Source organism: Haliaeetus leucocephalus, unplaced genomic scaffold (genome assembly GCF_000737465.1).
Source record: "Haliaeetus leucocephalus isolate CR32 unplaced genomic scaffold, Haliaeetus_leucocephalus-4.0 Scaffold180, whole genome shotgun sequence".
NCBI lineage: Eukaryota > Metazoa > Chordata > Aves > Accipitriformes > Accipitridae > Haliaeetus > Haliaeetus leucocephalus.
In genome coordinates this window covers 944752-968459 of record NW_010972616.1, presented here as the reverse complement: position 1 = coordinate 968459, position 23708 = coordinate 944752, and the positions used below count along the sequence as shown (strand labels likewise).

Sequence of the window (23708 nt, the reverse complement as noted above, 5' to 3'; positions counted from 1 at the left end):
GCTAACACAGGAGTACCAAAATGTGTGCATACCTCAGTTATGTCAGACTTGGCAACTGCTTTCCATACTTACTATAGCTGTGACTATTTTGCCTTCAGCTTGTGAAGGTACTTTTTTTTTAAATCACATGAAGGGTTTCTCTGTGGTATTAGCAAGTTTTTCTTACGAAGTGGGATCTCTTTGGGTGTCAAGATTTACTTTCCCAGGACAAGGCAGTTTTTATGCAAACAGATCTAAATTAATTTGTAGATGTAGCAGAACTCTAGTTTTAGGACCATTGTCTCCAGAATGACTGTTATAATCCTTTTCAGTTGACCCTGAATGGTCTTATTCAGAGAGGTAATGTTAGACACCTGGATATAATTCAGAAGTAGAAACTCAGTGTCGGAGCTGACGTTTAAGTTTCTTTCTTGGTGACATGGAGTGCTTTAAAATTGCAAGAAGAAACCTCATGCTGTTCCTATAGGAGCTGAATTGTGTAATTGCTAGATTTCTTGACTTTTTAATAGTCAGTAGTACATTCCTTGAGTGCTAAACTCTTGGCAGTCTTTTCACAAGCTATGTTAATGTTAAAAATAATTCAGTAGAGCAGCGCTCTCTTTAAAAAATAAAGGGGTTATCACAAAATAGAGCTGGAGTTTTTCATGTTCTTATTTCTTATATTCATAGTTTGAGAATTAGAAATCTCCATTATAAACTTTTAATGTTTGAAAGGCAGAAGACCTGGAAAAGATGCCAGCAAATTTAAATTCCACTTGAATTTGGCTTCTAAATTCTGAGGATTTCCCCATTTTGATTTTTTTAACACAAAATTCTGATTCACATGAATAGAAATGCCTTTTTCTTAAAAGAAAAAGTTGTCATGTTTGTTAAAATCCTGGTGAGATGAAGGTCAGTTTCCACTTGGAAATCTTTCTGGCTGGCACTGTGGTCTAGAGAACAGAGCAGTAATACCACATAGGGGGACTTGTCCTTTATTGGCAGAGCTGCCACTGATCTGCTGTGTCGCCAAGGTCACATATTCACTTGTCTATTCTAAAAAGTGTCCTCTGTCAATATTGTCCATTTCAGACACAAAATAGAGAAACTTGGACTGACCATTTCATGTCACACGTCTGCACTCCTTTGAGCAGGAGGAATCAATATTGTCAGGTGGGGTCTACAGCTGATAATGTAATGCTAACAGTCATCACTGGTTGACTAAAGCAATCAGCACTGCAAATATGAACCACCTGAGTTATAGGCTTAATGAAACAGCCAGTGGGGAGTGCCAGGGAAGGGTTAGGTTTGGCAAAGTACAGCTTGCTAGGGTTTGTTTTTCAGACTGTGGTTTTTGCATAGCTAGGGCCCTAGCCCTGTGGCTGAGGTGTAAGGCCCCAAAGACCAGCAGGTTTAAAACAATCTCTAGTAAAGAGTGTGGTCCAGTCTTCAGCCTGGTTTGGAGGAGAAATCACTGTTGGCCTAGATCTAGATGTGACTAGGTTTATGTTGATTTTCAATCCCTGGTATCAAGATGAAGGTTTGTTGAGAGGACCTGCATGGACCAACAGCTTTGCATCAGGGGTGTATAGGGTTGGATCACATAAGTGTTTCCCTGGAGGCTGTCAGAGGTATTTGGATTAGGATTGGATTTGTTTTGATGTTGTCTTTTGTAGTGTAGGGCTGACAAGCTTTGGTTAAGGGCTGCTGCCAGAAGAGACTGCCTGGCTATTTTTTTTTGTGCTGGTGGCTGGAGGTACTGCTGGCTGATTCAGAAATGGTGCTGACTGGGTTCCACTGAGCAGAGTTACTGCTGAGATTAGGATTTAGGCCAACAATTGTCCAAAAAGTCATAAAATAGAGCTCAAAACTGGATGCTGAGTTATGCAGAGCACTAGAGCTAGCCAGACAATTCTTATCTCCGTTGTGATCTAGCACTGGCAGAAACTGCAGGTGAGAGAAATGCATTTGACTAGAGTCCAGGTTAACAAAAGAAAGTAAGGTTGATTTCTTGGGGCTTGCAAGGGCATGCAGGAGATAATGCAGGTACAGGCAGCCAGCTGGCATAGAGGCTGATGGGCCTTGTCAGTCTAGTGTCAGGATTGTATTAAATAATCACTTTTAAACCAGGAGCATACAGTGATTTACCCTGTGGAATGAAATAAGAAATTACTTCAATACTTGCTTTAGGGCAGAGGCCAAAAGATGGAATCTGCTCTAGCAGCGAGGACCTACTGTTTATGGCTGGCTTATTGTTGGATTTTAGAGATAGGAGAATTGGGGGTGATGACAGTAAGGGTCTTCTGTGTAATTTAATTTTGATGTTGGCAAAGGTTTCCAGAGGAGATTATGCTTCATGTTTGGGAAAAGGCTGCAGGTCAGGCAGGAAGTGGTGAAGGATCTATATTTGGAAGCACTGGCAGATCAGGGTTAGGATGGTTCTCCTGGGGGCGGATGAGCTAGAATTAAGGCTGAGCACACAGAAATAGTAAGAGTTAAAGTTTTGTTATGATTGAATCAAGTTTTGTGTTATCAAGGTCAAAAGACCAAAACATTTTGCCTAATTTAGAAGAGACCATTGGAATATAGTCACTTCATCATAAAACAATACTACTTCTTGAGATATGTGTCTTCCTGAGGTCACTTCTGTGGAGTGCAGATTGGACTTAGGTTGAAGCACTTCTGTAACATGGTCTGCACCACTGACTTTTATCAACCTATGTTTGCATTCAATACTTCGGTTTTTAGGAATAGTTGTAACAATTTTGCATTCTGATTTCCTAATTTCAAAAAAAAAAAAATACAATTGTTGTCATAATTTCTAGGTCATGCTCACAAGTAATGACCAGCCTGAAAAGAGACCTAATCATTATTTATCTTGACTAGATCTTGTGACAAATTCAGAAAAATTCTACCCTTTTTCTCCTATTTTGGCAAATGTGGTAAAATTTATGGAAAGACATGTAGTAGTCTTTTTGAAAACAGTGTACAGATTCTATTTCGTATCTACCTTTTTTTGCCTGTTCAATATAAGTTATTTCAATTAATAGTTCTTAGAACATGATCATTCTCCTTATCAACATACTCCATCTGTAAGTACTTTAGAACTGCAGTACTAGGTCAAGCAAAAAGTCTGCTTCAGTCAGGTTTCGGTTTCACGGAGGAACTGGTTTCAGACATTGAAAGAAAGAGTGCAAGAAACAGATCAAGGTTACCCTCTGCTCATAGACCCTCCTTCTTGACCCTCATGTTGCATGTGGACTATTGTGTTTAATGACTCAAATGAGCCAGTCTTCAGGAATTTCTGTAGGCCCTTTTGTGCTATATTTACCCTTTTGACTACATTTAGCTTGTGGGATGAGTTCCACAATGAACTATGCACTGTGTAAAATAAGGAATACATCTCATTTTTAAAACCTTGGTACAATATTTTCACTGATTCCTTCTGGGTTTCCCACTCTGAGAAACAGAAAATTATTATTGCTGTTTACCTCCTTTCTCCATTACTTCTGTATTTGTGATCTCTGTCATTATCATTTGCCTCTTTCCTAGTGTCCTACTCTATTAATCTTTACTTTTATCAAAGATGGCCCATAAAAGGGTTATCCTTATTTCCCTTCTCTGTCCTTCTCCTGTTTCCACTGTGGTTATATTTTCATAATTTTTTATAATAGACATAAATATGTAATTTGTGACTAGTATTTAAATCTATAAATGTATATTTTGGAAATATCCATTTCCTATAAGTAAATGTGTAGTTTAATAAAATTTAATAAAATTGTTTGATATTTATTTAATATAAGTAGATTAATTATATGAGATAAATTATATGTTGAGAAAGAGTGAACTACCCATAACGATCTGGACACAAATGTATTCTACTTGGCTGTGTAATGTTCTCTTCTTTTTCCTTCCTCTCTGTAATAGTCCATTAATCTTTTTAACTGTTGCACACTGAGCTCATATTTTTCAGAGGAATGCCTGTAACAACGCTACCACCATTCTGAATAGTAGTAGCTAATGTGGAGGACATTTTAATGTATAATTAGTATATATAATTAATTGTTTTTTCCCATAGGCATTATTTCTTTTTTACTGAACTGTAATTTGGTCTGCCAAAACTTCAAGTGCTTTCACAGACAGTTTCATTTTTAGCTACCATTCATAATTTTTTTCGTAAGTAAACTTGGTCAGCTCATGGTTGACCCTTTATTCTGTTCATCTGGGGGTCTGGCTAAAAAGTCATGCCCTAGCACAAATCCCCAAGGGATTCCACAGGTCCTTCATCCATTGCAAGAACAGGTTATAGGACCCTTCTCTGTTACCCAGTCATCAGTCCATGGGAGGATCTTAAGTCATGTGAACTTTGTCTAGGACCTTTGGTGAGTGACCTAGAAGAAAACTGATACCTAAGCTGCCTTTATCAGTGTCCGTAGTGAATCTTTGGCAAAGCAAATCACAATGCTCAGAAAGCATCACCCTTCTCAGGGACCCATCTTTGTGTTCTGTTCTTTTTTTTCATTCTAGCTACTGACCCCATAACAGAGATAGACATTACTGGTCTGCAGTTACATGCATTACTCATGAAGCCCCTTCTAAAAAATATTGTTACAATTTTCTATCTATTTTCCTATGGTTTAAACAATAGCTTGTTCATGAAAATAGGCTAAATGTGATCATATGTGATTTGCATTCCTGTGTTCTTCAAAGAGTACATGATTTGAAACTACTGGGAAGATGCTGTTTGAATCTGGAGATATGTTATCACTAATCTTATACACTTCTTTAAAATAATGCTGTTCTGGAATCTACTGTCAGGTTTTAATTTGAGGCAATAGAGACAGTTTCTTAGACATGTTGTTTTCGCTTCCTCTAACAAATTGTTCTTTGTAATTTTTCCTTTTCTTTTTCTTTAACTTTTTTCTGGTATCATGTGTAAATTCCCCAAAACTATCTATTTTAAAAATCCGTCTGTTTTAAGTACTATGAAGCTTTGGTGCCAACCTTGTTCATTTTTCATCATTTTAACAATTTTTTTTTGTGGCAAGCATTGTCTTTTTATTTTGTTCATTTTATTTTTATACAGCATCTATCACAATAGGTTCCTATTTTTTTACATTAATTTCTTAGGTATTGCCATGATTAAATTAAGGTTAATAAATATTCTGCAGTGGGGATTAAGATGGCTTGCTCAAAGCTGAATTCTCTCACCCTGGGAGCATGTTGTTGGTGGTGAAATGGTCTTTCTATAGATGAGTGGAGTGTTATGGGCGCTATCCAAAGAATAGCAGGGATTATTTTGGTGTATTTGGGGTTGCCCTTAGTCTGTGCAATAATTCTGATCTTCTCATTTGAGAAGCTTCTCCTTTTGTTGCACTTAGTAGTGGATTCTGTACAGATTGTCACAGCTATTGCAGCTGGTACAGCAGGCTCCATTGCTCCCAGCTATCGTAGTCAGTCCATTGCACTGATTTTGTATTTTGTTCTTCCTTTGTGGAGAATAATTGAATTTCAGAAAAGATTTGAACCTTCTAGCTTTCTGTTTTGGCTTTGTGAGAGATTTAGTCTTAGGGCTTTTTAGCAGTCATCCTAATCATCTAAAGGAACACAGCTTAATCCAAGATTGAGGCATGGTGTGCAAGTTCAAAGATGCTTTGTAAAGCATGTAAATTGGTGATAATGTAATTTCACAGCAAATTCTCTGGCTGATTTAGAGGCTGAATTGAGAAGCAACAGACAGAGCTGCCTTCCATATAAAGACAATCCCAAAACCAAGCTGATCCAACACAGGGCTATCACCATCAAGGGACATGAATGCTGAAGTGGACAGTAGACATGTTCCCTGGAGCTTAAAGTCAGAGGTCCCTTCAGCTTTCCAAGGGAATTAAAAGGCAAGCTCAGAGGAGTCATGGTGTAGTCCTGTGCTAGACAGTATTCTTGAAAGCTTTCAGCATCTCTCATGACTTACATTTTTTTGTACTTTTTACGTTAGTTTAAACAAGCTTGTAAAATTATTTTCCCATGACCATGTCTGGCTTCTACTTCTGCTTCATGAACAAATTATGAACAGCAACAAATCTCTTGCACATCCTCCTTTTTCAGTATAAGGTATCACTACATACAAACCGGAATATTAAAGCACTGTAAGTAGAGAAAGGAAAGCATCATACAAAACCTTTGTTTTTACTAACATGAAAAAAACAAAATTACATATGCCACATGATGACGGTTCTCCACAACCTCATCCCCAGTTTCTTTATATGTTACTTAGAAGACTTCAACATTGAACTTCTCATTAATAAATCAAACCTGATGATTTGGGATTTGGCACTTGCAGAAAGCATTTGTAATAATGATGTGGAAAAATCCATTAGAACTTTTTTAATAAGCATGGTGGCATGAAGCTAGATCATAATATACCAGATCAAATTTCATAAGACAAAAGATGGTATGCAATAATAATTCCGTCTCCCTGTCCCCAGTTTGGGACACACACACACACAAGAAAGAAATGGTGCCTTTCCTCTTACCCCAATACACACAATTTCATAAAATAAGAACAACTTATTGAATAAATTTTTCATGGTTTAACCCTACAATGAACATTGATAATTGCTTGGCTATCACTGCTGGTTATAAACTGCTGATTAAATTTCACAACCACCCAAGTAAACTTACTGCAGTTTTGTAGGCCAGGTCATGTGTTCTTCAGTGAACATAAACAGTTCAGGCATATGCTGCTAAAATCAAGCATGAAAGGGTTGGGCTTTGGGGGACTTTTCTTGCCTGGTTTTATTCATGTGAACTAATCAAAGTTGGGGGATATAGGAATAACAACATGATACAAAGGTGAAGTCAGATAGTGCCATCTCTTAGTCACGGGACAGATCAGAATAATTCAAAAAGATTATGCTGCTTTCCTATTCAAATTATGATGTCTGGTTTTTTCATTCAACTTTCTGTGGATATCCCCAAAATTAATACTTCATTTTATCAATCCCAAACTTCACCTAAGCAACAGCTTGTGTGTCTGTTGCAGCATCCCAGACAGTCATTTACAAAATCAATTAAAAAAAGCAGGGTACAAGAGATTATTTTTTTCCAAGGTCTCTCTAAAAGAAAAAATAGGTATCTCTATTGCTAGTGACTGTAGGCTAGACAGTTAATTATTGATGGATGGTCTGAGGACTCGAATTTTAACCAACTCTTTATAAGACTGGTGATATCCTCTTGGGTCTTACAAAGTGGTGTGGGCTGCTCTTGATGTTCAGAATACTCCAAACTCCCCTGAAACCTAACAGAAGTAAAGGATGATCTCTAGGGAGTTGCAATGCACAAATGCAGGGCTGAGTGCTCTGCAAGATCTGAGTACTTCTGCTGTCTGCTATTAAAAAATTTAGGTAGGATTTTATTTGCAAACATAATGAACGATTGCCTTTTTTTTGGTTTGGTGACCTAAGGATGCAAAACTCACTGTTAGAGGACTAACTAAATATTCTCAAGAATTGACCATCTCTTTTTGAAGCTCTCGTATTTCTCATAGCTAGCGGGGTGTTGCAAATACTGCAAAGGTAAAAAATTTCACCATACTCCAGAGCTGAGTATTTCAATGTGTGGAAGTTGGCCCTGTGCAGCAAACCCACGACAGTTCTTAAAGCATTTAGCTATCAAGTCTCACTTTGAGTTTTGCAAGGCTCAAGCAGCCACTGACGTTTTCTCCTGGCTCAAGATCTTAGCTTTAACAAACTGTCAAACAAAATCAGAAAGAAATTTTTGCTGTGTGGAATCACCATGCATTGTTCCTCTTCTGCTCACAGTACTCCTTAAAAAAATAAATGATACTGTGCCTGCTTCTTTCATTTGCTTGTTTTGTATAATTTTAGCTCATGGCTGTGGCTCACTGTAATTCTTTCTCACCTATGTTGTTATCATGGCTGTATGAGTTACTTCCACGTTAGGCTGTAAAAGATGTACATCTGTCTTTTCTCTGTGTCAAAACAGAGCGATAGTTCTGCAGACATGCAGGAATAGTCTGCAGGGAGAGGAACGCTTCTGTCTTCCTGATTTTTTTTTTTTTTTAATGTGAACTGTTTTTCCTTCCCTTCCTTTTATAGAAGGCTCTGTGTGAGCTTTTGGTCTGTTCTTCATGATTCACTGAAGACCGTATTGCTGAGCAGATCTTCTGAGTTTAAGAATCACTGATGATCCTTAAAAAACAAATAGTAAGAGCAGAATTCTTCCCAATGAATGTTTTTTCTGCACATTCAGATCAGAGACCTCCCCGAATGGCTTCCAGCACAATAGAACATTTTTCCCAGGAGTGCATGAGGCTTTTATGAGCCCAGAAAGACCCTTCTGAAGTGTGTGATTAATGCACCATCCCCACACAAGGAATTAGATATCCTGTTCCTGACACACAGACTCAAACGATACTAATCCGTGCAAAAGGCCTCCCATTTGCTGAAGAAACTGTATTGCTACAGCTGTATTTTTTTTTCCTGTTGGGAATTTACGTCACTGTTTACTCTAATTAGAAAAGGGCAGCTTTAGTCTCGGTGGGCCAGATCGCTTACAGCCATCAACATATTCTGCAGTATTTTTGCCTTCCTCCTTCTCTTCAAGGTATAGTCTGATTTGTAATCATGTTTCTATCCATCTACAGGGGAAAACAAAACAAACAACCGAGATTACGCTGTTCAGCTCAATTTGTCATATTTTTGCTTCTGTTTCACAGTCTACTCTTTGACAATGTCTCTTGGCATTTGGAAAGAGAGAAAAGGAAAGGCAGATTGAAAAATGGTGTTTCCAAAACAGGGCAACTTGTTCAAAACATGGAAAAAGAAAAAGGACAGGGAGGATTGTTGCCGAAAGTAGGAGTACTGACTTGGAGAAGGGTCCATCTTTTCTGGTTGTCATTTGGCAGTTTTCTCTCCTGAGATATCATCATGCACTAGTGCAGAGGTGCCAAAGCAACACCAATACATTATGTTCTAGGACAAATAATCAACTACGAGTGGCTTTTAATAGCAGCCTTTTTGTTCTTCCCTTTCTAGCTGCTCGTGCAAAGGCTTAGAGGTAAGGACAAGGGATGCCCTGCAGAGGTTGTGAAGTCCCCATAACTGTATTAATCAGCACAGCTATCAAAGAGGAAGGATTTTTTCCTGGGCCAGGTGCAAGTGGTGCTGCCTTAGCAGTGCAAAGGTCTCTTTTCTTATTGCACTCCTTGCACTACAAACTCTTGTTTACAGCACACAAAGTACTGGGAGCATAGTGAAGCTCAGGTGGCTTAAAAGTTGGCAGTACTTGTAGGCTCTAAAGAGTGTTTTCCAAACATGCACTTAGCTCCAGCCAAGAGTCCACACCTAAAACTGAAAGGAGCATGTTTTCAGCTAAAATAAAGTAAGCAGAAGGGCAGCCTTATAATAATGACAGTACCACAAAGAAGAATGAAAAAGAGACCTCACATCAGAAACAAAAAAATCTTGAATTAAAATTTTTATACTTCTGTATTTCTCACAGCACAGGCTCCCATTTTTTACTCTGAACTATCTAATATAGTATACATGGCCTCAGAAGGTGTTTGGGAAATAGTAAAAATCTAAAATCCATGAAAACATGGCAGGGACAGCAGGTAATGGTAGGTGGCTTTCTGATGGAGTAAAGATAAGTCCATATCCTCTGTGCCTATAAAATTATTCAGTAGCACTAATCATGCACTTACTGTGCATTCATTATTTCAGAACGTGGTCTCAGAATGGTCAGAAATGCCACTGATTATGCCTGGAAATTATTTGACTGTGTTTTGCAGCTAAGATTTTGCCACCAATCTACGCTCTATTTTGTGTGTTTCATTTTCCTATTGCAAAGTATCTCTGGTACTTCATGTAGCTGCAAGATGTCTCAAAGCTGCAAGATGCACGTGACAGAACGCTTCTTCCTGATATTTATGTCAGGTTCAGTCTTTGGCTTTACATCTTTTTCAGATCCGTTATGCTGGTGCTGCCGACAGTTCAGTTCAGTTTATCTTCTATCAGCCTATCATTCACCGATGGAGGGAAACTGATTTTTTTCCTTGTTCAGCATCCTGTGGAGGAGGTAATGAATTTCCACTGTATTCCAGAAACAGTCGTCTACATACAGGATCTGTCCCAACTGCTGCACTTAGATTTGGATCATTAAAATGGGCAAAATCTGCAAATTAAATTAGTTACATCTAAATGAAGGGAGGGATGTAGCAACAGTGGTAGTAGTTTGTAGATTTTTTAGCATCATACCAGGCTGTGTACATAAAGTACATTTTTATATCCACATGACTGCATTTAATGCTACAGCTGTCACACATAAGGGCTGAATGAATTTGGGCCAGCTTTAGAGTCAAAAGATGTCCCCATTTGCCCCCATCCCTACCAGCAGCTTTACCCTCTGAACTAAAACTGAGTGTACGAGTCCTGGTGACCAAGAAATCTTGGCCTTTGTTTTTTCTGTTTGCTGTAGGCTTCTGAATTTTTATTTGACCATACTGGTTATCTTTTTTCCTACTACATGTGATTTAAGCTGTTGGTTTCAATCTGGTCTGTAAAACAGCAGTTGTTATGTCCAAAAGCGCTGATATTTTCCGTTTGCTTTTTACCAAACCAGAACTTAGATAAGTTCAGAGAGAGACAAGAAGAACACCACTTCACATATTATTTCTTCCACTGTGTATTGCAGGTTATCAGCTGACATCTGCTGAATGTTTTGATCTGAGAAGCAACCGGGTAGTAGCAGATCAATACTGTCACTATTATCCTGAAAATATCAAGCCAAAGCCAAAACTTCAAGAGTGTAATCTGGACCCTTGTCCTGCAAGGTCAGTCAGCTCTAATTTTAAAACAGACTGGGCTCTAAAGAAGTAAAATAAAGTAGGAAAATATTCCTTTGCTATTGCTTACAGTGTCATTTAGCCCATGTAATTCAATCTCTTTCTCATCATGAGGAGGTACCATGTAGAAAAAGACCTCTGTTTAGCACCTCCACATTGCAAGGACTGATTTGAAATGGTTGTTTCTTCCCCTCAGATTGTGTTTTGCCTCATTAAATGTTATAAAGTGTGAGAAAACAAATTGTCCCTTATACCATCCCATGATCAACACGTCTCTTAAGTGTTAGTAAGATGGAAAAAATTCTCTTGGGGTAAAAATTTTGTTGGAAAATGGTTGTTATCATAATTAGAGGCATTATTTTTATGGCTTTTTACATTTTTCTCCTTAATAAAAAGCTTACTTGCAGTTATGGCAGCTTTTAAGACTGTAACATGGGAATTTCTTCTAATTATCAATACCTTTTGGCCCCATACAAAAGACTCCTCTCTGCTCCCCTGCCAAGCATTCTTCCTCAGAGGACTAATAGTAAAAATAGTAAGATCACCGGGTCAGATTTCCCATGTATAAGAAAAGGAACAAAACCACAAAAAGGACTAGTCCTTTGTTGCACTGATTCCCCTGAACTTCAGTGGAAGTCAGTCTGCAGCCGCTCATAAGCCACCAGCATTTATTTGTGTAATCTAAACCGTTTGGTCCTCTTGTGTGGCTTTGCTAAAAGATGGTTAAGTGCAGCCCAGCAGACATGCATGCAAGGATGCCCTAAAGCCATTTATTTACCTTCTGCTTTCCCTCTAGACTAGTTTTGTGCCAAGTTTGATAAAGCAAGTTCAAGTAAGTGTCACCTAAAATGTTGCTATGGCCCTTCAGATTGCTGGAGGTTGCCGTAGAAAAAAGATATCCTAGCCAGGAGAAGGATGCTTTACGGACCTACGGGACTGTGTATCCACCTGACTGAGGATGATTGCGTCCTAAACCAGGTATACCAGCTTCAGACTAGCTAGGCATTATCAGAGCAGAACAAATCACTCCAAGCCCAAGGCAGCTTTCACCTCTTCTAGAAAGTTTTCATTAAAGTTTATTGTCTTTTCATAGCTGGACTTAACACTCGAGTTTCTTCATCACTGAAGACACTTTACCCAGAGTGTATGGCAGTTTATATTCCTTTGTTCTACTAAACATATTTTTAATGGTAATTCTGTTTGTGAATAATTAAAAGCCAGAAATGTTCTTATACAGTTTAAAATCTGAAGTTAAAATCTCCCAGAATTAAATAGCAGAAATATCAAATCTCAAAATCCAACATTTATCTCAGCTGTGTTGTACATTCTTTAAGTTACATACTTTATCATGTATTTCATTAGGATGTATTAAGAATATAATATTAAGAATGCAGCTTCACTAGGGCTTTGTGGAAAGTATTTCCTGTTGAGCACGTATTCAGAAGTGATTTTTCAACTTAAAGATTACTTTCCCACAATGCAACAAGACCATTTTTTTCCTTTAACAATATTCTGTCAAGTTCAGTATCTGGCTTCTCTTGTCCTAGTACCTTCACAAAAAAAATATATATTTAATTTCTTAGGTTACTTAAATATATTAACAGTTGCAACTAGAAACCTTACTATAATAAAGATCTTGTATTTTTTCCTCAGTGATTTTCTCAGATCAAAAACTCTTTCTCTGAATTCTCCTTTGAATTGTTTGAGACAGGTGTCAGTAAAGTAGAGGCCAGGTATGATCAGGTAAGAGACCTAAATATGAACATCTCAGAAAAAGGATTGCAGAAAGGTGTAAATTGATATGGAACCTGTCTTTTAGATTCACCTCTCACAGTACCAATGAGAATGTAATTTTATGTAGCTGCTTTTTTTTTTTTTTAAAGCCTAAGCTGCTATTTTTTAAAAAATACAGTCCTGAGTCAAATATGTAATTTGCCTCTGGAATTTATACTATTGATATTTTCCATACTTTTCCGGATAATTTTAAATGACATTCTCAAATGGTAAGACAGACAACTGCATGGTACATGGGAGGAAAGAGAGAAAAAAAATAACAGCTAGGCAGATGTCAGGAAGCAATTTTTGTTTTATATAAAATGTAACAAGGCAAAGTTGTTGATATAAAAACCCTGAGGGGACGGAGAGTCATTTAGAAGTACAGCTATGCCAACCCAGGGTACAGGCAGTAACAGAGAGGAATTGGCTTTTTGGAAACATCCTCACAGAATGTCAAATTGCAAATGATTATTTTCAAAAGTATCTTTGTAAAGAATTCAAGAAGCAACAACCCAGACAGAAAACCAGAGGAAATCTGTGGTAACTTCTGGAATCCTGATGCTGTCTTACGGTCAGGAAGAGGGTAGGTGAAGCAGAACAACGGGGTCAGAAGCATGAGCGAGGAGAGCGTCTTGGCTCTGCAGTGTCTTTGCTGGGTGGCAGCCACTCTGCTCTGCTGATATAAAATGAAGATGTTAATTTTTCCTGGCAAACCCTGTTCCAGTGAGGCATAGCTGATTAGTGGTTGCTGACTGTTCCTATGGTGTGTCAATGAATGCCACAGAAAATAATGGTGGAAGACCACAGTGGCACTGAATAAAGCAACTAAGAGGGGTTACTGTAGGAGAGCTTACATTAAAATTTTGAGCAAAGGGCAGGCTGAAAGAAAAGTTTCAGTGAATACCAGGAGTATCATGTGGACCTGCAATTAGTTGCCTCTTTAGGCTTAGTGCATAGAAACGTTTTACTTTATTGTGCTTATTATGGCAATAATTAGCAGTATTGCTGGCATCATAAGTTGCAAAAAAAGCTTAGACTGAACGGACATGGAAAATGAATCAACTTTTCTTTCTGTAAACCCAGTTTCTCACATACTCAGAGGAGAAGCAGTGTGGGGGAAGTTATTTATCAAACACATATAATTTATACATGTACCTTTTCTGGGTTAAGTAAAGGTGGCCCATCCACCTAAGTAAGACTGGTAATAAGTGTCTTCCAGGATAGATGGTGAAGTCCCTTTTTGTCCCTCCATGCTATCAATGCCCTATCCAGCCTCTCTGGCTGGATCTTTGCGATCCAGCTCTCACCTTAGAAAGATAGAAAGAAAAGATCTGTTTATTTATAGTCCATTAAGATTTTACAACAGTCCGTACTTGACTGGCGAATATATGTATAATGTCTCCTGATGTAAATAGTACCCACTTCAATCTATCTAGTCCACTCCCCTTCTACGTGGCAAAATCCAACATTAAGATTTCATGTATTTAATTAATTTCAAATCTTTTAACTATCCAAAACTTCACAGACTAGAGGGTTTAGGGGAGGTTTTTTTAGCTGTCATCAGTATCCTCCCGTCTGGTATCCTCTAATAAAAGGTGAATGGAATTTTTTTCTGCTTTGAGAAAAAGTCTGTTTAGATTTGACTTAACTGGGTGTGCTAAACACTTAGTTAGGACAATTCAGAGGTGCCATAAGCTGAAGACACCATTTCTTTCATAATTCAAAAGCATTCCTCCAAAAAGCAAGTTTTACAAATATGAAAAAGGCTTTTACCCCAGTTGTCATTCACCTACTCACCAGGATACTCTCTGGAGCAACATCAGTGCTGCTTCTAGATTTCATCTTCAGCTTGTAAGTGGCATTTCCAGCTGCACTGTTCTGCATTTTTACCAATCATCTGCTCTGTTTTTTGCCTATCTCTGCTACATGTTAATGTGGGGTTTTCTGAGTCACAAAAGCTCTACTGGTGCTTTTACCAGGACATTGCAATGGTGTATGAGGATTTCTAAGGCCACTTCAGCAAAGATTCTAAATTCATGCATCAACTGTTTCAAAAATGTCATATTAGCAAGCCTCTAACATGTTGGCTTCTTTTTATCACTTTGTCTATCAATAATGCCAGTCTGATCTGCACAGGCAAAAATCCTGGAATTTGCCTGGAGCATTATCTGTAAGCCTGCCACCAGAAATACTGTTAGTACCTGTGGAAAGTTTGGGGAAATACCTCTAGTTCAAGCAACAACACTCAGAGACCTGAAAGAATTCTCAACTATCCACAGTTTATGGAGTCCTCCAGCAAAATTGCAAACTCCTCTTCCTACTCATCAAAGTTTTTCTTTTGGCATTTGCACTTAACAATCCATACTGGGTGGTGGTGGAGGCAGGCATTAACAAAAAGAAACTTTAAATAAAATTGTACTTTTTAGTTGTTAATTTTTAGCTAATCTGACAAGAGCAATGAAGTACATGTAAAAGCACACAAAAGAATGCTAGGATATTTTGGCCCTTCAGAGTAACGCCAAGTAGTGAGAAGTCCCCAAAATACTTGGTGATGTGAAAGTGTATGCAAGTTCCTGGGCAACAGTGTAAGACACGTGCATGATAACTTCAATACGTTTCCTTCAAAAGAAAAAGAGGTAGTAATGAGTAAATGTACATTATTAAAAGGGCAACATAGAGTATTCTTTTAATCAGTAACAGAGGTCTCCTCGCTTCATTACAAATTGGCAGCTGAAGCAGGAAAAGGCCAAACGCATACTTATTTGCTTGTTACCAGCTTCCCTAAAGGTATTACAGTAGATAGCAATTATAAGCCAAGTATCACAGCAGTACAGTGTTCCCATTTTCATTACATTCCTTCTGGAAGATGAACAAAACTGGAGTGCCCATATGTTCCTGAAAAGGCAGGCTGCATTTTCTGATTTACACAGTAGCAGCCATAGATCTGCAGTGATGAGAGGGGTGTGAGACACAGTGACTCATTTATTGTTATTGCCCTCGACTGGGACATATGATAGATTTAAACTTTGTTTTGAATACTCTTTCACATAAAATATCCCATAGTTACCACAGACACTGGGCTTTTTAACAACACCCCAGCTTTTTGCATGGATGTGGGACACTGGTCATGACAATGCCCTTTCCTGATCTCTGCCTCAGGCAAATGGTCATTTCTGTGTATTTGCATTTTTACTTAATTTCTTAATTTGTTACAGGGCGGGGTAAGAAAGCCTTTCTGCCTTGCAGTGCTCTCTGAACTTTGGTTGCCTCTGATTGCTGGGTCTGGTCTCAATTTCCATGGCCAATCATACGCATATGAATGATCCTAGAGACAGCAAGAGAGGGCCATTCTAGGGGAAGATGAGACATGAAGGTTTTAGCTGTCAAAGCAGAAGGGAGAACAAACCTCTTCCACCAGCATGGTTGAAGTTGCATGTGCTGGAAAAATGAGACTGGTAGTAGCAAAAAGTACACTGCCTGCAAATGAGGGAGTATGGTCAACAAACATCAGTCATTCCAACTATATATTTATGGAGGGTGATTTTCGAACAGTTCAGAATTTACTGAGGAACTACTGAGGTTGCTGGAGAAATTAGCAAAGTGATGCATTATGCCTGAAAAATGTGGGAGAAGTTTAAGAGGCCAAAAACAATTCAGAGCAGCAGGAAAAGAACCACCAGATAAGTTTTCAGGAAGGCTGAACTGGAAATAGTGGTACATTTGAGCAGAAATGGCAGTACATATGCCTTCATATACAGGAGTTGTAAATGGAGAAGGAGCTGATAGCAACGGCAATGTTCTGGTAGTCGTAGTCGGGGTCACCTGAGTTCAAGAGCAGGATAAAGATGAGCTGCAGGTACTCCTAATGCCTAAAAAGGCAATTTTCTTCTCAAGACAAATAGGCAAAAATCTTGAATTTTGGGGCAGGGTAAAAGGCATTTAAATTAAGCTAGAAAATTATTTTGTCTGAACAGGCAGGGAGGGCAGGCCAGGAAGCATTCGTCAAACTGTTAAAAGATGTAAACAGCAAAGCAAATTCATCTCTAAGGAGATAGTTTATATTAAATAAAGAGGAAGAAAGGCAGAAAGGAGCTGTCAGGATGCATCAGATAACAAACTGTAAGTTTGGAGAGTAGTTCTTGTACTGCTATGAGCATCAAATGCAGATATCTATCTGCCCAAGATGAAGTTAGGGGAAATGTAGTCTATTTAAGTCCTAGAAGAGACCAAAACTGCAGCAAGTAGTAAGATGGTCATTTACAGAGGTTTTCACTGGCTATTCAGTTGTTAACATTTAGTAGTAGAAAATAACACATTTCCACCTTTGTATCAAAACACTGCTCATCCAAAACACCATAAAATATTTAACTGAATATAAAAGGGAGGATTTTTAGAAGCACTACAGTTGTGCTACAGGAAGGAAGTACTTTTGCTGCTTCCAATTGATAACACCCATTTCAAGCCTGTAAAAAGATTAGTTTTTAGCAGTCTATGGCAATGATAAGTAAACCATATGTGTCTTAGATTTTGAAATCTGTACACCACAAACAGGTCATTTATTATAAAGGTGAGATACTGTTGTGCTGAACAGACATACTGTCTAAAGTGTGAGGTTTTTCTGGAGGTTGACACAGAAGGATAGCTTTCTTGGCAGTCCTTTGCATTTTTAAGTGGATTATTTAAGTATCCACTGACATTCCATTTAAAAATATTTAGGTAGGGGACATTGGTTTTTACCAATCCGTAAAGTATTAACACCATATAAAAGGATATGTAAACACAAAATACATGGTAGCTCTTCAAGTTCCACAATGATAGAGTGCAATGTGATAAGATGATCACAATACTATCTATATCTGAGGATTAGGTACGGTGGTCCAGAAACCAGAAATGTAACTCATACTGGTAGCGTAACTGAGAATTACGATACTCACCACCTGCAAAAGTAGGCATTCAAAAGCCAATGTTGCCTGTACCTGTGGTGTAACCATAGATGTCATCTTCCCCAGCTCTGAATGGAAATAGTGATAGTTTTACAGAGTAACCCATGGGAAACATTAACAGATACTGTCTATCTGAGGGCCTCAACACCTGTTTCTCAAGGCAGAAAGCGTTCTTGTAGCACAAGGTGATAATGTCACACTGCAGCATCTTCACAGAGCACTCTAAGGGGAGGGTCAGTATCACACACTGCCTTAGGGTCAGGACTTGTAGTGTTAAACAGGAGACTTTTTCGCAAGCCTGTTGTCTGTCCAGTGATAATCATGGCTCTCAGGGAGATGCTCAGATCCTAAACTCTTGTCTTTTGTGATGAACTTTTTCAGGTCTTATTAGTATCTTAGGCCTGCTTCGGACCATTGCTTATATGGCATAGTCCCTGCCATGCAGATCATTTACTCTCAAGTCTGACAGATTTCAGCAAAGTTCTAAACCTTCACTGGGCAAGTCCTCATTAGGAAAGAGGTGTAACAGTTCTAGCCATCCAGGAGTGTGGGCAGCCCTGGGGCTGCAGCACTGCACACAGGAAACCCACAGGAAAAGAGAGTCCGCAGCAGAAGTGAAGGTAGTGAGCCCAAGGCATGCGAGTGTCCTGCAGAGGCTGGGCACTGGCACGGCAGGACGTGGGAGCACCAGCACAGGAGCGTCAGGCACCCCTCCCCACTCCCAGCCTTGGCACATCGTCCCCATGCAGGGTCACACCACCCTGAGGCATCTCCGGGGGAGATGTCCTTTCTCTCTGCTGGCTCTTCTCCCAGTTCTAGCCCCCGTGCCCCTGCTCGGCTCAGCAGGTGGCCAACCTGAGAGCCGTGGTCATGCAGGAGAGGGAGGCAGGAAGGGCTGAAACCTTGTTGGAGAGTCATCAGGGAGCTACAGGAGAGAGGCATTTGCGCCTGTCATTCATGCTAAGAGGGTAGCTTAAGGAGGAAAAGGAGCTACCAGGGAAGATGACACCAAACATGACTTTCAGGGAATGCAGCTGCGGGCACCCATCCCAGGGGAAAGCCGAATGTTTGCAGAGACGGCAGGCCTGGGTGCAGCACACCCACCTCTGGTATGTGTAGCTCCCGCTCCAGCTGGACATGTGCCTAAAAGAGCAACTGTGCTGAAGCTGACAGAACTCAGGAGGAAAGCAAACCAACCTGCAAAGTATATGGCACAACTTGTTGGTCTGAAAGGCATGGGAGATTTCAGACACATGAGACACGATAGCTCTTCAAAATGATTTGCTTTGTGCTCCCTGCTCCTGCCAAAGCAGGTTTGCTGTAGGTGTTGTGTGAATGAGTCTTGTTAGCTACTCCCACATCAGCCAGAAATCTCAGTATAGTGGAGGAATTATTACTATTTTCTCTATTCATTTAGCACACCATCTCCTTTGCTTTGTCTCAGTAATGTAGAGTGAACAAAGCCCATAAACTAGATCTCTTCCATCTTTTTATAGGAGTATCATGGGCTGACAGATTTATGGAATTTAAACCACTTTGTCCAGCCAAAAAGTACAGGATTCACCAAAGTAATCTCTAAGATGTTTTTTAAATAGTTCATTTAGGCTTGGGGGTTTTTTTGTGGAACACACACAAAAAACCCACACAAGACTAGCTAGGAAAGATGCAGTTGCCATTGATGGTACAATGACCATCTGCTGTTTTGTTGTATCTTCAAGCTGATTTTTAAAGTCATAGATTAAGCCATTGTGTATTATTGGGGGGGTCTTTTTCCTCACTGTCACCATGGGACTTACGTTGCTGGGGATCATTATCTTGCAGTAACAGAATGAGAGCCTTTGGCAGCCCCTCACATATGCACAAGCACAGTGTCAGTAATTCTGTGGAGCTCTATACCATTTACAGAAATGTAATTTATGTATGCAAAATTCTTTGAGGGTCAAACCTTTCCAATGACAATATTAATCTAGTGCTTTATAAATGTTATATAGTCTTCATAACAGTGTTTGGATGTGGTACGGTTATTTCCATTGGAATGGCCTTGGATATCATGCATTCTAATGCATGTAGACCAGGATTATGCATAGAGATCATGTTTATTAGAAAGAAAACATTTCTCACTGCAATGAGTGAGAAAAGTTTTGAAATCTATTTCTTTCTTAGGCAGCAGATGCTTTTATAGTATAATTATTTCATTTCTGAACTTGGTTTTTCCAAGTTTTTCCAACCGCTCCTCAGCAAGCTGATGAGCTGGAAGGTGCAAAAGGCTTCAAAGTGGAACTTTAGCAGCAGTGGTAGAAGAGTCAAGAAAACAGCAGAGATTCCCAAAAGCATGAGCAAAAAAACTCAGAAAAAGTCCCCTTCCATCTTCTTAAAATACTGTACACGATTTCTCAAACTTCTCCAGGCATTTACCCATCAAGCTAAGTCTGAAAAGACTTGTTCATTGGCCATATTCTAAATGACCCATTTGTCTTTTCCAAAGTTTCCCAGTGGCAGAATTGCCTCTCCTAGATTTCTAGATTTTTGTGGAGACAGGCAGCTCTCTGAAGATGCAAATATGCACACTCATGCAGAGGGCTCCTGAGACTGCAGAGGCTGCTAAACTTAGAGGGAGTTGTCTAGTCCCCATCACACATTCCAAGGGCTCCAGCATCTTTGCATGCTTTAGCTGGAAAATTCCAGCACACTGACCTGGCGCTGACTCCTCGCTGTGAAAACACAATGGGATCCATTCTCCTATCACAGACAAGTTATGCACATAAAAACCCTGTTGACTGAATGGAGAAAAGACCCCTTTAGTCTCAGCATGACAAGGCTCCTTTGAATCCTTACATTCATTTTTCAGTGAACTGTGTTGAGGATGGAGAATACTTTCTCCCTTCTACCTCCATTGCTCCTTCCCCCTTGCAGAAATCCGTAGCAGCATACCTAGCACTTCTTATCTGTATGTGGCTCTCAAAACCCACCTTCATTCTTTTCAGTCAGTTTCCTCTCTCTGTAGCTTGTGTAGGGACACACTTTTTATTTTAATGCAAGTGGCATTCACTCTTTGATAGTTCTGCCCACCTGCCCCATCCAAGTCCCCTGTTACACAGTGGCTTCAATTAAACTGATAGATGAGGTGCTCTGGGATCAATCTATTTAATGTTAATAGATATACCTGACAATTGGGAAACAACACGGGTAGAGTTACTCTGAGTCAGAATCCATAAAAAGTGCAGACGAAAGATGAAATTCCAGACTAGCAATTCAGTGAGACCCTGTAGTTGCCAACAAGTCAAGTGACATCTATCTCACACATAACTGGCATGGTAATGGTTCAGATAACAACTAATTTTGACCTACACTATTGCCTTCAATAACCTTTAGATGTTATATTATTTAGACACTATACCAATAACACTATAGCAATCCAAGCCAACCAGTCACACCACCACCAAACCAACCAACCAAAAAAACCAACATGACATGTTACTCTTCTCTTCAGCTCCTTCTTTCTTCCAGAAAAAAACAAATAAAGAGGCAGGTTCTGAAGCTGAATGATATTGGGCTGATTTCAGGTGGAGAGACAAGAATTACAGATTTTGAATTCTTGCATTGGGATTCCCCAAATTTCTAATCCCAACCCCTGTAAAAGCAGATGTTTTATCCGAAGGGCAGAAACAACCATATAATAGTTTTAAAAAGGGTTTGATCTAGAGTTCTCTGAAGCAGATAGAGGTTCCCCTATTGTCTTCAGTGACTTTGGATCCAAAGTCCAAGAAAGTATTCAGTGTAGAATTATTTTTTTTAATGGCAGATAGTAACCTCATAATTTTAAATAATATTTGGACAACTCATTTGGAGAATTTGTGGTAATGGATTGCTTCTTAGTCAAACAGTAATATATTCATAAGAATAAAGTAGTAATCAGTGGTTTATTCTTTGAATGACTCAAACAGTAGAATGGGAGCATAAGTTTTGTTTTAAGTGTGATAGCAACTTAGGTAAAATATCTTGTTTGTTTGGGGTTTCGGGTTTTTTTGTAATATTGTGTAAAAAAAAAAGTTGTATGATGTAATCATTTAGTGTTTATTTTATTATGTGTACCTTCTACTCAGAGGGTTGGCATTATTGTTCCTAACAGTGATGGATACAAGCAGATCATGCCCTATGACCTCTACCATCCCCTTCCTCGGTATGTAAAACAGTCAACCAGATGCTAGGATTAACAAACACATTTACTTCTTTTTTTCATGTCTCTGCATTTGTGCTTTGCTCTCAAACTAAGTTAACAGATGCTGCTTTTCTCTTGCTCTCAGCTGCAGATTAACCTAGAGATGTTCAAGTGCTAACCTGTTGTTCTAAATTCTGTTCATGCAGAACTGAAACAATATTCTAGCTGAAGCAGCAATGCAGACTTATTAAGTGTGTGGTCCCTTTCTCTCCCCCCATCCCCCTTTTTTTCTCACACCTTTCTTTTTTCTTCCGTTTACTCATCTCTGAACAGGACTATAACCTGTGGTTTTGTAATGAACCCTCAGACTTTCTCTCTCTCTCTGGCAGTGCTGCTTCTTGCATGCTTACAAATTGTGAGATTTTGGGTTTAGACAGTATTAGTGTTGTGTTCTGATCCTGCAAACCCATGCTAATGCCTTCCCCAGAGGCATTAATCCATTGGCTTTTCTAAGGAATCAGAGATCAGGGGCAAGAATAGGATAAAGGCCTTATTTGTATTATTAATTATCTCACAATTAAAATGTCTTTAATGTAAGACTTGAGGGTCTCATGGAAATAATCACAAGTAATTACTCTTAAAGCAATGAATAAGACTGGTGTGGATAAAAATGTTTGTTAGCTGAAGGATAATAACCTTTTGGTTTTGAAATACTGCCTGGACATGCAATAGTATTGTGCTGTGTTTCCTTCTTCATTAATTTATTGTGTCATGGAGTATGTAATCACAGAAAGAACCCCCTAGGCAACTTGTTAGTCTCATCCTGCTGAGGAAACGACCTCCTTCAAACCATGGGGAGGCCTAATGCAGACAGCTTTCAGCATCAGTGTGCAAGTACAGCGCATTCACCTTCAACAGAGTCTCTGGCCAAGTCATGGACCCACCCCAAACTGTGACTGAGAAGGCAAGGAGGAGAGCAGCTTACTTGCCAAGCATTATGGCTGCCATTCATGCTGACAGCCTTCTGACATGCTGACAGATCAAAGATCTGTGTCATTTGGATTTTCTCTTCCTAGCTAAGCACTTGTGGTTATTTACACACAGTCATTATCACCACATATTTGTGAGATACGCTTGTAAAATATATCTCTGCATCTAACTCCTTTTTTCTGGAAAACACTTTTCTCTGTTCTTTATTTTTGAAAAAAAACATACATACCTCCTAACCACAAAAATTAAACCTCTGTTAATAAGCAATATAGAAGCTAGAATATTAATACAGGGTTTAACACTCTAGCTTTGAATAAAATGGATTTTATTTCAATTGTGTACAAAGGGCATGTACATTGACAAAAGATGGAGAACAATTTTAATCAGAGGATGATTCAGCAGTACTTAACACTGAAGGGACTGCATTTAAGGAAAAAGCATCCTGAGCTGGCAGCTAGGCAGAGGCTTTTTTACTGCTGAAGAAAATCCAAAATAAAGGATCAAAATGCTCTGAGGTATTTAGCTTTCAGAAACCCTGAAAAAAAAAAAAAAAAAAAAAAAAAAAAAATCATTCCCTGAAAATGATCAAAAGGCTGAGACTGTTTCTCAAGCTGTTCTGGATTATGGTCTCACCCCATAACAGCCCCTTTACATTCACTCTCCCAGCCACACTATTCTCCTTTAACCACCCCCCCGCCCCCTCATCGATTGCTCAGGCTGCAGCTGCTGGCTGGGACCTCTCCCCTCCTTTTTCTCTCTGCTGTTTTGCTGCTGCTTTCCGTCTTTTCCGTCTCCCTCTCTCCCATATGTGCTCCTATGAGCCCACAAACAGGGCTCAGGTCTTCCTCCCTTGCCCCGAGAGGAAGCACACAGCCACATATCTCTTCTCCAAACCTCAGAGGCAGCAGAAACTGAATAGACCACGAGGCTGGCATGAGACAGAGACAAGGCAGGGGGATATAAAATGTCTTTCTTCTTAAACTGCAGAGGTTAGCCCCCC

The 23708-nt window shown here is 39.3% G+C and overlaps 1 protein-coding gene across 1 annotated transcript in view; it reads left to right on the top strand.

Moving 5' to 3' along the window:
* The window catches only part of ADAMTSL1 (ADAMTS-like 1), a 177763-nt gene that overhangs the window by 59973 nt on the left and 94082 nt on the right, over positions 1–23708 (top strand). Inside the window, exons 9-11 of the mRNA XM_010564475.1 lie at positions 9963–10074; positions 10690–10828; positions 21689–21739. Of these exons, the coding sequence (XP_010562777.1) occupies positions 9963–10074; positions 10690–10828; positions 21689–21739 (302 nt within the window). The remainder of the gene's footprint in view (positions 1–9962; positions 10075–10689; positions 10829–21688; positions 21740–23708) is intronic.